Here is a 14,868-nt window from a genome sequence, read left to right as displayed (position 1 = left end):
GGAGGAAATCTGAGATGGAATATGGAATAAATAAAGTGTGATCAGTGACTTCCTAGAGAAATTTAACTTAGCTTTACAAGAAGTTGATAAAAGGAATAGTGGGGAAGAAAGGACTAGAAATGTATATATACTCTGATGGATTTTCATTATGAAAGGCAGGCCATAATTCTGAACTATGTTTTGACCTTTTGTGTATCACAGAAAAAAAAAAAAAGTAAATTTGCACAATCATTCTATACAACGGACTTTGATAGTATATATAAATTGGGTAGAATGAAGTATTAGTTGGATTAAGTCACATATAAAGTACTTTTTATATTTATAATATAGATTTCCAGTATGAAAGTTATAGAAGATGCAATGGGAGCTCAAGCAGATAATAAGATTTGAGATTCCCCTCCCCTTCTCTTCAGAATATAGAAGACAATGAAAGAACTAGTGAAAAGAGAAGGATTAGTGATGCACACTGGAAAAGTTTGTTAATTTTCCATTGTCTAGAAAGAGAAGAAACCACATAATACCTAGAATAGGTGGAAATGTTATCATGGAAAAAAAGATGGACCTATTCCTTTGAAATGGAGGAAAGCATAAAACAATAAGTGAAGGTATCTTAAGAATTGGAGAATGAGAGATGAAGGAACCCGTCAAACTAATTGTTTCAATCAATTGATTCTTTCAATAAAGTTTTAAAGAAGTTATGATCTAATAGTAGGAAGTATTTTGCTTTAATACTTTCTCTAAAGAGCAATGTTTTTAGTTATCTTTCTCTTTCCTGTACCTATTGTGAATAATTTGCTTCAATACATTGAAATTTGTGACTGATTGATGCTTACTCTGTTCCAGGAGGTGTGGCTACAGTAAAGCAAAACAAGACCCAGAAGAGGAAAAAATGCATTTTCATAATGGGCACAGTAAGCACTTTGTACAAATTTCCCCACATTTGTTTTTGACCTTTGTTTACATTTCTGGATGGGTGTAGGATCATAATTAACAAAAGGATAGGTTTGTTGTTGTTTTTTTAATATCAAATCTTCTATGTAAAACAGAGAATTTATACATGGTGATAAGATATTGAAAAGCCATTGATACAGTTTGAGCATCTCTTTGCTACAACTTTTGAACATTGAAGGAATTTCAATAACATTCTATTACATAGTTATGAAAAATGTCTTATTTCAAACTAAGTCTCTAAATAAATTCTAATTTATATAAATTCAGTGGTGAAAAAATATATAATGTTAATTATGAAAATTGGATATAAATAAGATTTTTTAAATCTCAGCATTCCCTCATTAAGCTATTTACCCCTTTTAATCTACTTTCCCTGCTCTTTTGGATTAGATAAGAATTTTCTGGAACATGTTATATAGACTATTTAGTTTCAAATGACATGGAAGATTTTAAAGGGTTATAGAAATGTAAAGCCTTATAATTTAAGAAAGAAATGTAAAATGGATGTATACTCTGGTTCATTAAAAAGATGTTAGTATTGCTTCATGAAAAGTGATGTGTCTAGAATTTTCAAAATGTCTGATCTACTAAACCACCAACAAGAATATGGCAAGCACAAGATGCAGTGCTTCTGATTTTGCTAACCCCCCCCCCCCAGGACAATCACCATGGAAGATTCACTTTCAATTTTTGTTGTATATGCCCAAATTTGACATAAGACTTTGTAAGTGAAGTACCAAAACTGTTTTCTGTTTTGTTGTCAAACTCCAGAATAACATTACCTTTCCTAACCTACTACCAGAAAAGGAGTGTGTGTGTGTGAGACAGTATAATTTGTATAGAGTTTGGTTTAGAGTCAGAAAGTCCTAGATCTAACTACAAACAAATACTACAAGGGGACCCTGTAATGTCCTTTAACTTCTTAGAATGTCATGCAACTAAGAAATGAAAAAGAGAAAAGGAGAAGAGAGAAGAGGGAAAGAGAAGAGGAAAAGAGAGGAGAGAGAAGAGGAGACAGAGAGACAGACAGACAGACAGATTCAGAGGAGAGAAGGGAGGAAGGGAGAGAAGAAAGAAGAGGACTAGGAGAAGAAGAAAATGAATAAAAAGGAGGAGGAAGGAAATTATATATAGAGAGATATAGATAGATAGATACATATATATGTATATATATGTATCTATCTATCTATATCTATCTATCTATCTATCTATCTATCTATCTATCTATATGTACAAATGCATACAGATGCATCCCCAATACTCTAATAATCTATTCTAAAATATTTGATCCTAAAAATAAAAGTTGCATAATGACTATTATTTTTCGTTGTTTTTTCTTTTAAAAAATAATTTGGAAGACCATAGTAATATATTAATGATATTTGGAATCCCTCTCATCAACACTATCATTTCTATTTTAATGTTGATCTATTTTAACAGTTAAACTGCCAGGAGTAAGAACCTATATTGATCCACATACCTATGAGGATCCTAATCAGGCTGTTCATGAATTTGCCAAGGAAATAGAAGCTTCCTGCATTACCATTGAAAGAGTTATTGGGGCAGGTAAGGTGGTGTGTTTATTTATAAATTCTTGACTTGTTTTTATAAATTAGTGCATGAATACTGCATCCATAAACATACTAGAATATAAAAATTGTTTTAAATATATGAAATTTAATTTTCTTAAATTTCTTAAATAAACTAAAATTTAAAAGTTACTTCTTTTCTATTTTCTGATGCTATAACTTATTTTAATGAACATATATCAATCTCTTGACTTAAACAACAAATAAGAAATTATGTGACTCATTTTTTTACATAAAATGAATTTATATATTTTAACCATGTAATGTCAACTTGTGGTTATTTTGTGGCTGCTGTTCATTTTATGTAATTCATTTTCTCTCAATTCATAGACTTTGAATCATTTCACTAATTTCTATCACCACCACTTGAATAGAGGAAGAAAAAGCAGGTGAAAGGAAACTTACTTGTTCACAATTATTTTCTGATAATAGTTTTCTGATTAATAGTTGGGTTAAAAAATGAAATCTAATTTGAATGAATTAGAATTTGAAAATGAACTTGAATAAAAATGAATAACATATATATATATATATATACATATCTATTTGCTGTTTCCTCTGAAGCTTTTCATCTGGATATGTTTTGGCTTATGATCATACATAATTTTCTTGTCTACTGGCTCAAGAATTAAAATATATATTCAGTGAGATATAACATTAGATGAGTGTACTTGAATAATACATTATATATATTTATGTATGTATATAAATAAATATATATATATATGTTTATTTTTGTGTCGGTATACAGATCAGTACTAAAGTATTTTTTAATGCATAAACTTGGTGGCCAGTCTACTGCTAGGAAGCCTATTCATTTTATTCAAAGTTGCAAAGCACAGTTCATTACTGGGCCAGTAAGTATAAGTTTCAGTTTCACTGGATGGACTTTGAAAAAAATTACCCTTAGTTAGTTCCAGGCCATGACGAAGCATTAGAAGAAGCATTTTAGTAGAGGAATGAAATCTATAGGAGTATATATATATATATATATATATATATATATATATATATATATATATATATATATATATATATATATATTCATTGATGCAGAATTGGAAAGTATCCCTGAAGTCAACAGTTAAAAAATAAAATCCAATATTTTAGCAGTCTGTTGGTTAATTGGACCTAATTTAAACCACTTGTCTTAAAATGAGTACTTTCCTTATCCCCTTCATCTTCATTACCAGGAGAATTCGGTGAAGTCTGCAGTGGACGTCTAAAATTACCAGGAAAAAGAGAATTTCCTGTGGCTATCAAAACCCTTAAAGTGGGTTATACTGAGAAACAAAGGAGAGATTTCCTTGGGGAAGCAAGTATCATGGGGCAGTTTGATCACCCCAATATCATCCATTTGGAAGGCGTTGTGACAAAAAGTATGTATCAACTTCTACATGATTGTGTTCTTTGAAAATTAAATTCTATTTTCTTTCATTTTATCTGGACAGGTTGTGGCTTTGGGACAGAAGGAAAACAGGTCTAGATGACATTAATATTATCTAATGCTAAGTAACTTTGAAATGATGTGTTCCCATTTCAAAAGATTCCTTAGCAATTTAAGCTTATCTGTATATAAGCTGTGCTTTTAAGTAAAGGTGAACTTTTAAGGCTATTGCAAGAACTAGCAAATTCAATAATAACCTAACCTCAAAGAAATATTAATCAGCTAATGAAAAGAAAGCAGCAATAGTGTTAACGTTATCTTTGTCCTAGTCCCACATCCTTTTATCCTAATGAAACACAATCCTCAAAGGATGGATACATGGTTCTAATATGAATGGCAGATCCACAGGTGCCATGCCACCTTTATGCAATCCTTTATAGTCAGCTGTATTTCTTTTTTTCACTTTCTCCATTGAGGTATTTTAATAGCTCCCTGGAAAGCAACAGCCTCAAAAGACTGAAAATGTCCCAGTGACAAATGTCCCTCAGGCTTCATTATTTCCCTTAAATCAGTAGCAACCTGTTCAATTTTGGATCAGGCTTTTTTGTACTGTAGAGACCACAAAATGATAACCAGTGCTTCCCATCTATTTTGAAACTTCTGAGATATATTCCACATATGTACTTATTTGGTACCCAGCTAATTCTTGAAAGATTTTATAACACACTTATCAATTCACATCAGCTATTATTTTGATTTATTAAGCGTGAAAGAACCCATGGGTGACCCTTTAAAATAATTAATAAAAGAGGGAATAGGCAAGCTATGTGGCCTTATAGATAGGTACTGATCCTAGAGTCAGAAAGACCTGATTTCAAATACTGCCTCACAAACTTGCTAGCTATGTCATCCTGAATAAGTTATTTTGTTTGCCTCAGTATCTTTGTATGTAAAATGGGATAATAACTGTCAAGGGACATTGTAAGAATCAAATGAGATAATATTTGTGAAACTTAAAGTGCTTTCAAAATGGAAATTATTATAATTTGCAATTTTTTGCACCAGTTGCTATTATATTAAAGCAATGACTCCAATGGTCTTAAAATTTCTCTAGAGCACAAGCAAAGATGATACTAGATGTCTTCATGTCAACCATTTTGCCTATCTATATGATTTCCAAAAGCTTAGAAAAGATTACATATTTATTATGATTGACTAGGCTATGAATTTTTTCTTTCTTTATCTTGGTTTTGAATGATGAGAGGCTAAGGAAGAGGAGTTACCAATAAAGATACAAAAAAGAGGAACATTATAATATTTTCTCATAATCATAAACAGGGCATTTTTGAAAGTGAGATCTAACATTTACTATATATATTTTTAAAAATTGAATAATGTAAAATAGAGATGTATAGCATCTTATAGGTTTCTATTTTTGCTATACATACAGACAGAAGTTCTCATTTTTTGTATTAAGTTTAAAATTTTGAAAATAAATAAATAAAATGAAAAACTGGGTTCCAGAGCTTTAATCTATTATCTAAGAAATTTTGTCACTCAGTCCAGTATCCTATATGTCATGCAGACGATCAACACCTTTATCATTTTGTTTAATGATCACAATCATATAGAAAGAAAGCAATTAAAGACTTCTCCCAATCATCTTCCTAAAATTTACTCCTGTGATTATTTCTTTTTTATTATTATTAAAGCTTTTTATTTACAAAACATATGCATGGATAATTTTTCCAACAATGACCCTTGCAAAGCCTTTTGTTCCAAATTTTCCCTTCCTCCCCACACCCACTCTTGCTGCCAGGTAGTCCAATATATGTCAAATATGTTAAAATATATGTTAAATCCAATATATGTATACATATTTATATAGTTATCTTGCTGCACAAGAAAAATCAGATCAAGAAGGAAAAAAGAAAAAAAACTGAGAAAGAAAACAAAATGCATGCAAATAAGAATGGACAGAGTGAGAGTGCTATGTTGTGTTCCACATTCTGTTCCCATGGTTCTTTCTCTGGATGTAGATGGTTCTTTTCATCACTAAACAAGTGGAACTGGTTTGAATCATCTCAATGTTGAAGAGAGCCATGTCCATCAGAATTGATCATTGTATGGTCTTATTATTGTTGTATATAGTGTTCTCCTGGTTCTGCTCATTTCACTTGACATCAGTTCATGTCAGTCTCTGCAAGCCTCTCTGAAATCATTCTGCTGGTCATTTCTTATAGAACAACAATATTCCATAGCATTCATATACCATAATTTATTCAGCCATTCTCCAATTGATGGGCATCCACTTAGTTTCCAGCTTCTAGCCACTACAAAGACGGCTGCCACAAACATTCTTGCACATACAGGTTCCTTTCCCTTCTTTAAGATCTCTTTGTGATATAAGCCAAGTAGTAACACTGCTGGATCAAAGGATTTGCACAGTTTGACAACATTTTGAACATAGTTCCAAACTGATCTCCAGAATGCCTGGATTAACTCCTGTGATTATTTCTTAGGATGTATGAGGGACAGTACACAGTACTTCCTTCATTCTTACCAGGTTATAGAAATTAAAAAAAAAAATTCAAGGGAATTTTCTAGTTTTGAGTCCAATTTCAATTCCTCTATTACATATTTTGGGGCAGACTACAATAGCAGTAGCAGCAAGCTACTTTTCTTGGCCCATCATACCCTCTCAGAATTTCTATTTCAAGAACATAATACTTAAAAGAAGTATTGTCTCCATCTGCTCCCTGTGCCAAAATAAGAATAGTAAGGAGTCTTTCTCAAATGCAAAAAAAAAAAAAAAAAAAAAAAAAAAAAAAGGAAGGAAAGAAAAATAATTCCTGACTGTTAATGGCCAAATTCGATTCTCTTAAACAAAGTTAATCAGATACTTCTCAATTTGACAGAAAGGGGGGGGGGTGGAGAAAAAATGTGGTGACCAATCTCTTTGGAGTTTACTTATTACCTCTCAGAGCACTGGGGTAGTATATCTTAGAACAGATCAGGAACATTAACTCATTAGCTAAAGGTTACGGGGGGATAGAGCTTCTGGCTGGTTTTAGGAAGATAATTTCAAATCTAGCCTAGACAATTAAAAACTTTGTGACCCTTGGCAATTCATTTAAGCTTCTTTGCCTCAGTTTGCACATCTGTTACATGAACTGGAAAAGTAAATGAAACACTACTCAATTATCTTTTCAAAGAAAATCCAAATGGGAACATGAAGAGATGGACACAACTGATATGACAGAAGAACAAAAGCCATTAATATTTGCTTCTTCATAATAAGAATCATAGGTACATTAGAGAATTATAGATTTGTTCACATCCTTTTACAATAAGATCAATAGATTTAGCTCAGAAAGATAGCTTTAAAGTCATGTGAACAAAGCTCCTCATTTGACATAATAACCTAAAATCCATAAGAAGCAACTTGCCTACAATTTTATGCATAATGGTTGAACTACAATTTAAATTGAAGCTTTTTATATTCAAATCCAAAGTTCTTCACACTATTCAGAAAATTTCTCCATACAAATTTCATTTGTTTATTTCATTCAATTGTTTGCTATTTATGTTACCAAGCAAGTCATTTGACATTTTGGGACTTGGTTTATCCATCTCTAAAAAGGTATAAATCCCAATAATGTACCAATGTTCTTAATAAGGTATCTTGGTAGGTCTATCAGTGAGCCTGTCACTTTGAGTTAATTCATCGATAAGTAACAAACAAGATTTGTAAGGATACATTTCAGGGGTACCTGTGAATGTAAATGAAGAAAAATGTATCTTTCCCCTTTATAATTTGTTTTCTAGTTAATTATAACAAAGAAGAAAAATAGTACAAGAAGTACATTATTTTAGGGGGAGAGCCATTGGATAATTATTTTCCCTGTTTTATAAATGAGAAATATGAGGCAGACTGACTTCTCCAGGATCATGCTTGTAGATATCTGAAGCAGAGTTTTAAACTCGTCTTTCTAATTATAAAAACAGCAATCTATCTACTCTACTATTTAGCTCAATTGAATATACTTCTGATTTCTTCATAGGAGATGTATGCAGTTAGTAACACATATTTTTAAAAAAGAGGAGAGGTGAACAGCTAACTCCAAACCAGTCACCCCAATTGGAAATTATACCTAAAAACATTTATAGTAATGCTTCCTTAGTAATTCTATCTCTGATCTCACGAAACAACATAATTAATGTTGACTAACACTATCATAATAATATAATTTTGTTTTCTTAGAGAGGATTTTCTTCTAAAGCATAATTAGGAAACAGAAACATTGGAGAGATCTAGCAAGGCAATAAAATAGTACTTGACTTAAAGTTTTCCATATGTCTTTTGTTCATCAATCTCTTTTTCTTCTTCAAGACCAATGTATCTCATTTGATAGGAGAGACTTGCTAAGGCAATAATCCCTGAAATCATTCAATTACAAACTATTTTCTTGGAAAGAAAGCCTACTTGCAGAAATACCAAAAAAGCTATCAGTAATAGAAAAGAAAGAATTAGAAAAAAAAAAAAAAAAAGAAAGCTTACAAATTTTAGTGATATAAAAGAAATAGACAACTAAATATTAAATGCAATGACTAATCAGTGTTCCCTAGGCCTAGAATATCTAATCTCATAAATTCTTGTCTTTGTTATGAAAACCAACTCAAATTCTCAAGCCTTCAAAATGTCTTCACTAAGCTCCCCCCTAGGAAAATCAAACCTTTTACACTTATATAGCATTGTGTTATGGATAAAAAATGTCATTTATGATCCTGTATTATAGTGACATTTTTATGCAATACATCATGCCCCCTCCCAGCGACATCTCTAAATTGTGAGCTCCCTGAAGTCAGGTTCTGGATCTTTATTTAAAAAAATGAATTTTCCCCAAGATTTGGAAAAGTATCAGTTTAATAACTTTTTTTATAATTACACTGAAACAAAATACCTTTGTTTTCTATATCCATAAATGTAACCATAATTGAAATGTGTAAATTATCATCCAGTAATAGAAAATGAAAATGTTATAAGGATTGATGATGAATCATCTTAAAATGTTTACTTTTTAAAAAAAAAATTGATTCTGTAGATGACCCCTGAATAACATTAACAGGAAAATTGAAACAATGGCCTTGAAGGTGACCCTTTCTCTTTATTTCTTGTTCTTTGTGAATTGAAATCATATTTTTCCTTCACAAAGGTAAACTATTAATGCTCAACTTAGGAAGTCTGCAACTTGTTTTTAATTTACCATGTTGAAACTCACTTTATTTGTGTCCTTAATTTCATGCTCTCTGATCTGATGCTAATTTATTCAGCAATTATTCTCAACCTGCAGCACACAGATAATGAGGCATAAGTGCAACTAAATCTTGTGATTTCTCTGATTGAAGTTGGGGTGGGGAGGTTGGAGTAGCACTCCCACAGATAGAGCCATAATGATGCTTCATCTTTTCTATGTCATTGCTCTAAATGCTAGAAACAGGGGATCTCATTCAGAAATCCTTTTGTGATCTGTTACTAACTATGGCACATCCTAGAAAGAGATACTGTCTGCAGGGTTTGCTGACAGATGACGAAAAACCTACAATTCCTGACTCAAATAACTTATTTTCAATGCAAGATATTTTCATGAAATGCTCAACAGTGACAACTTCTACTATTCCATGAGATTCATAAAACATCAAAAAAGAAAAGAAAAAAATATATATATGAGTCAGCCTTCTTTCCCATCATAACATCATTATATTCCTGAGTTTATTGTAAGCTGCTCTACATTGTGTTACCTGTTGTGGAAATTAGCTAAGGGGCTATTCTTCTTAGATGTTTTTATGTTAATAAAATCAGAGCTAATATTTGGAAAATCACAGAATTGCCAAATGTTGAGCTCTGTCTTTAAAACCTGAGATAATATAAAACTTTTCATAATCAGAACAAAGAGCCAAAGGGGATGCAGGATCCTTAGACCACATTTACCTGATCTAAAATTAGGTCAGACATGGAGCTGTACTAAATTTAAACTGAATAGGAGACTAGAAATACTTTGCAAAATACTATTTACAGTATAATTGAGCAATGACTCCTTCCATTCTCTGGGGGATAGCATATTCATGTTCAATAGACTTTTAAAATTTTTGACCTAATTGTGATTTATAACTTCATGACTTTATTCATGCTTGTCAACATACTGTTTTTTAAATGATGCCCCAGAATAGTTTAAATATTATTTGTATTTAATAATGTTATTGAAGACGTCATTAAATATTTATTTCATTTTAAAGAAAAAAAACACATTTTCTCTGAGAATTGAATATCATATGGAAATTATTGTTTACATAATGATAATAGTTTAAAGGCACATAGTCATGGAATCATAGATCTAGAGTTAGAAGTATTTTAAAGACCATAAATCTAGGGAAATAAAATGACATTCCTAGAGATGTGCAGGTGACACAAGATTTGAATCCATATTTTCATTATTTAAATGACAATATGTACTACACTATGCTAGGTTTTCTATTTATACATGCAATAAAAGTTTACGAAATGGATAGAAATGGAATAGAATTTAATAATGTAACTATGCTGATCTCAGACCAAAATCCTCAGGGAAAAAAAAAAAACTATTAGTAAATTCATGAATCATGTAAATGCTGCAAATAAGTCAACTGATTATTTGCTACATTCAAATTTTACTGTGATTGATTATAGGTCATTAGTGACTATCAATAAATGAAAGTGTAGTTGAATTTTACAAGGATGTTTGAAAACAAAGAAAATGGTTATTCAGTGAAAAGAACAGAGGATTTGCAGTCAAAAGACATAGATTCTTTTAGTTAAGGACCTTATCTCACAGTTCACTTAAAAAAAAATTTAGATCATTGCCTAAGATTTTCCTCTTCTCTTCTCATCTACATCTACTATGATTTAGACATATTCAGACATATTCTCCTGTTATCTCTTCATTCACTCATTTCTTACACAAAGCGGGAGTCTTCCTTCCCCCCTTTTTTTTTTTTTTTACACAGGTAAACCTTTTTACTTTATCCTTTTACTGATCCCTTCCAGAAGATTTTTCCCTTGGTTATTCTCATTCTTAATCTTCAATCTAATTTATCTTTTCATCTAACTACTGATTAACACATTCATGTCTCCCCCAATCTTGAAAAGAAAGAAAGAATAAGTAAAAAATCCCACTTAATCCAACCATCTGATATCTGTCTGATTAGGAGAATGGTGGTATTCTCAACAATATAAAGAAAGTCAAAAAGAAGAAATAGTTTATATATAACTTCTCCTCTTCCAGGCTAAATTATTTGCTGACTTTTGATCTCATCATTCAACTGAAACTATTCATTCCCAGATAAAAAATGATATTTATTTGCCAAAAATAATGACCTTTTCTAGATCCTTATCTTGATTTATCTACAGTCTTTGCTACTGTCAATGAGCTTCATCTGCATACTTTACCATCTTTAGATTTTTTTAGCATCTACAATGTGAAATAAATACTCTTTCTCAGTCTCTTTTTCTGGATATTGCTTCTAGACATTTCATTAACCTTAAGGGAACTCTTGTGTGTCATCCAAGGATCTAGTACCTCTTCTTTGGGGTAATTTTATTAGTTCCCATGAGTCATATAATTTCTAGATAGATGATATTTCTATCGATGTATCCAGTTCTAATTTCTTTCGAGTTCTCATTTCCCAATGGGTATTTAAAACTGAATTTCTATAGACATCTAAAAGTCAAAATATCCAAAAACAAAACTGATTAACCTTCCAGATGGAAAAAAAAAAATCCCACTTATCCTCTTTTTTTTTACTTTCTTGATATTGTTGAGATTTTCACTATTCTTTGAATCACCCAAATTCATAACTTAATTATCATAACTATCTCCTCACTCAAAAATCACCTCAGAAGACTATTTATCTTTCAAGACTTCCTGTTTCTACCTTCGCATTATCCAGATGCTGCTTTATCTCCTTGCTATTAAGATAGCAATGATATACACTTAGCTTCATATCTAGATGATTGCATTAACTTCCTTGTTGATCACATTTCATTATCTCTTGCCATTCCAATTCACTTTGTACTTAACTCCACTTTCCAAGAGACTATTTGATCAGTGCTATGCCCTTACTGGATAAACTTCATTGTCCCCTTTCACCTGATCCAATATAAACCATACTATTTGATATTTAAATCCAATTACACCATGACATCTTCCCTTTCTAGTTCTCATTCTTAACTTCAGTGGCCTAATTATCACACTTGATACTTTCACTTTATTCCATGCTCCTTCATTGTTGGTCTCCTATGCTTTAAATGTTCTTACATTTCATGTCTATATATTGGGTTTCCTAGATTCTCTCAAATGTTTTTAAATTCCACCTTCTACAATTTCTAGCTTTTCTTGTCTCACTTTTGCTACTGGATTCTCTCTGTGCTTACCTTTCATTTAATATGTGTGTGTATGTATGTACATATATAAATATAATGTATGTAAATGTATATATGTATATATATGTGCATATGGATATATGCAATATATGTGTAATGTATACATATATATTATATATACATTGTATATATGCAATTATTTAAATTTTTTTTTCAATTTTTGAAGTGCCAACTCTTTGTAGTAAGAATTTTTATTTTGTCTATGGTTCCAGGGTAGATATTCAGTTACTGCACATATTGTTAAGCACTTGTTTTACAAATATTCTGTGATTTCCTGTTCCTTCTCAGCCCAATTCTCAACCTCAACTTCATTTTCTATAAATTGTGGATAAAAAATACTTTCACTATTTACTATGCAGAGTGATACTTTACAACCTTGCTTTAGAAATTCTCAGTATGATGTTGAAAGAAAGGTGATATATGTTCCAACCCCATAAATAAAGGTAGGATATCAGGTAGAGTGAAAAGGGAAGGATTTAGAGTCGGGATTTAGGACTAATCCATATTCTACTACTTCCTGCCTAAGTAAAGTTCTGTGAGTCACTTAAACTAAGCTTCAGTTTCCTTATCTGTGAAAAGAATGTATTCAATTCTATAATCTCTATGGTTCTTTCCTCATTTAATATGTGATTCTTTGATCCTAAGTATTTCCTCCAGTCATTCTGTAAAGTTATAGGGAGTTGAGATTTCCATTCCCAAATTCTAATGATGAATATATAGATTCTTAAAGTATTGAAATATTATATTTATCATGAATCATACCATGATTTTTTGAGTTAGCAAATATTTTGATTCTCCAATGTTACTGGTTTCCCATAATTAATAAGCAAATAACATTACTATTAAATACATTTTCCGGTAATACAATGTCTTCTGTGGTGTAAGACTATTATTACACAATTTCCCAAATGTCATCTATATTATGTGCTCCCCTCTTTTTTTTCTGAGTTCAGGTAGTTAATGATCAGAATAGATATAAATACTAATGGAATAATCAAATTGTTTATTTTAATATTTTAATTAAGAGCATTCTTCATCCTCCAGAAGGATAAACTGGCAGAGTGCTTAAAATTATGTAATTCACATACACACTACCTCTGTTACTCTGGACAAATAACTTAAGCTCTATTTATTTGTTTCCTCATCTGTTTAAAAAAATAAAATAAAATAAAAATAATAGAATGTAGTAAATAGGCCAGGGCTGATCAGCGTGAATTGATACCTCAGGTCATATTTTTAAAAATGAAACATTCACTGTTCATCTAACAATTTACAAAAGGTTCATATTATATATATAACTTGGAGAAGACACTCAAGCATGGATACAGAATTGATTCAGTTGAACTTGGAATGTTTGCCTCTATGTTAACTGATATTGGATCATCAGTCAATCCTGATGGTTCAGCTAGATTATTCTTGGTTTTTTTTTTTTTTTTTTTTTTTTTTTTTTTATATTCAGTCAGCTAGGAAAACCATGTTAATGGCTCACAACTTTGTCCACTGATTCAATCAAATGTAAAGGACAACTTAATTACCTTTTAAGTAATCAAATAAGATAAACTCTGCAAACTTCAATGAACTGTACAAATAAGAAATTTTATTACTATATGCATTTTTCTTAAAAGGTTATGTATTTCAGAATAGACCCTATAGAGTCTTTGGACTATATAGCATTAAGTTAATTGTATAGGAAAACAGAAGAATCTAAACATTTTCTTCATATATAGGAAATTTTACTTCAAGTTTTGAGTAAGATGTCTTTCAAAACACTGCTTTTTTTTGCCTGTTTAGATTTTAATTTTTTTAATTTTCAAAATGCATGAAAAGATATTTTCAACTTTTACCCTTGTAAAACCTTGTGTTACAAAATTTTTTCCCTTCCTTCTCTCACCCTCTCCCCTAGACAGTAAGAAATTTTATATATGTTAAACAAATGCTATTCTTCTAGAAAGATTTTCACATTTATCATGTTGGACAACAAAAAATCAAATCAAAAAGGGGGGGAGAATGAGAAAGTTAAAAAAAAATCAAGCAAACAACAAAAAAGGTGAAAATTCTATGATGTGATCCACATTCATTCCCCAAAGACCTCTTTTTGGATGCGTGTGGATAGCTCTCTCCATCACAAGTCTACTGAAATTGACTTCAATTTCCTTATTGTTGCAAAAAGCCACATCCATTAGAGTTAATCATCACATAATCTTGTCATGATTGTACAATGTTCTCCTGGTTCTACTCACTTCACTTAGCATCACTTCATGTAAGTGTCTCCAGGCCTGTCTGAATTCATCCTACCGATCATTTCTTACAGAATAATAATAGTCCATCACATTCATATACCATAATTTATTCAGCCATTTCCCAATTGATGGGAATCCACTCACTTTCCAGTTCTTTGCCACTACAAAAAAAGGCTGCCATAAAGATTTTTGCACATGTGGATCTTTTTCACTTTTTTATGA

At 31.1% G+C, this 14,868-nt stretch overlaps 1 protein-coding gene across 12 annotated transcripts in view; it reads left to right on the top strand.

Moving 5' to 3' along the window:
* EPHA5 (EPH receptor A5) overlaps positions 1-14,868 on the top strand; it is a 471,809-nt gene that overhangs the window by 420,471 nt on the left and 36,470 nt on the right. For all 12 annotated transcript variants that reach the window (XM_074272342.1, XM_074272341.1, XM_074272344.1 and 9 more), the window contains 3 exons: positions 844-911; positions 2,392-2,517; positions 3,734-3,919. In XM_074272342.1, coding sequence (XP_074128443.1) covers positions 844-911; positions 2,392-2,517; positions 3,734-3,919 — 380 coding nt within the window. The remainder of the gene's footprint in view (positions 1-843; positions 912-2,391; positions 2,518-3,733; positions 3,920-14,868) is intronic.

Source organism: Sminthopsis crassicaudata, chromosome 6 (assembly GCF_048593235.1).
Source record: "Sminthopsis crassicaudata isolate SCR6 chromosome 6, ASM4859323v1, whole genome shotgun sequence".
Classification (NCBI taxonomy): domain Eukaryota; kingdom Metazoa; phylum Chordata; class Mammalia; order Dasyuromorphia; family Dasyuridae; genus Sminthopsis; species Sminthopsis crassicaudata.
Note: the sequence above shows the minus strand (reverse complement) of the source record. Positions and strands in the feature narration are given on the sequence as shown.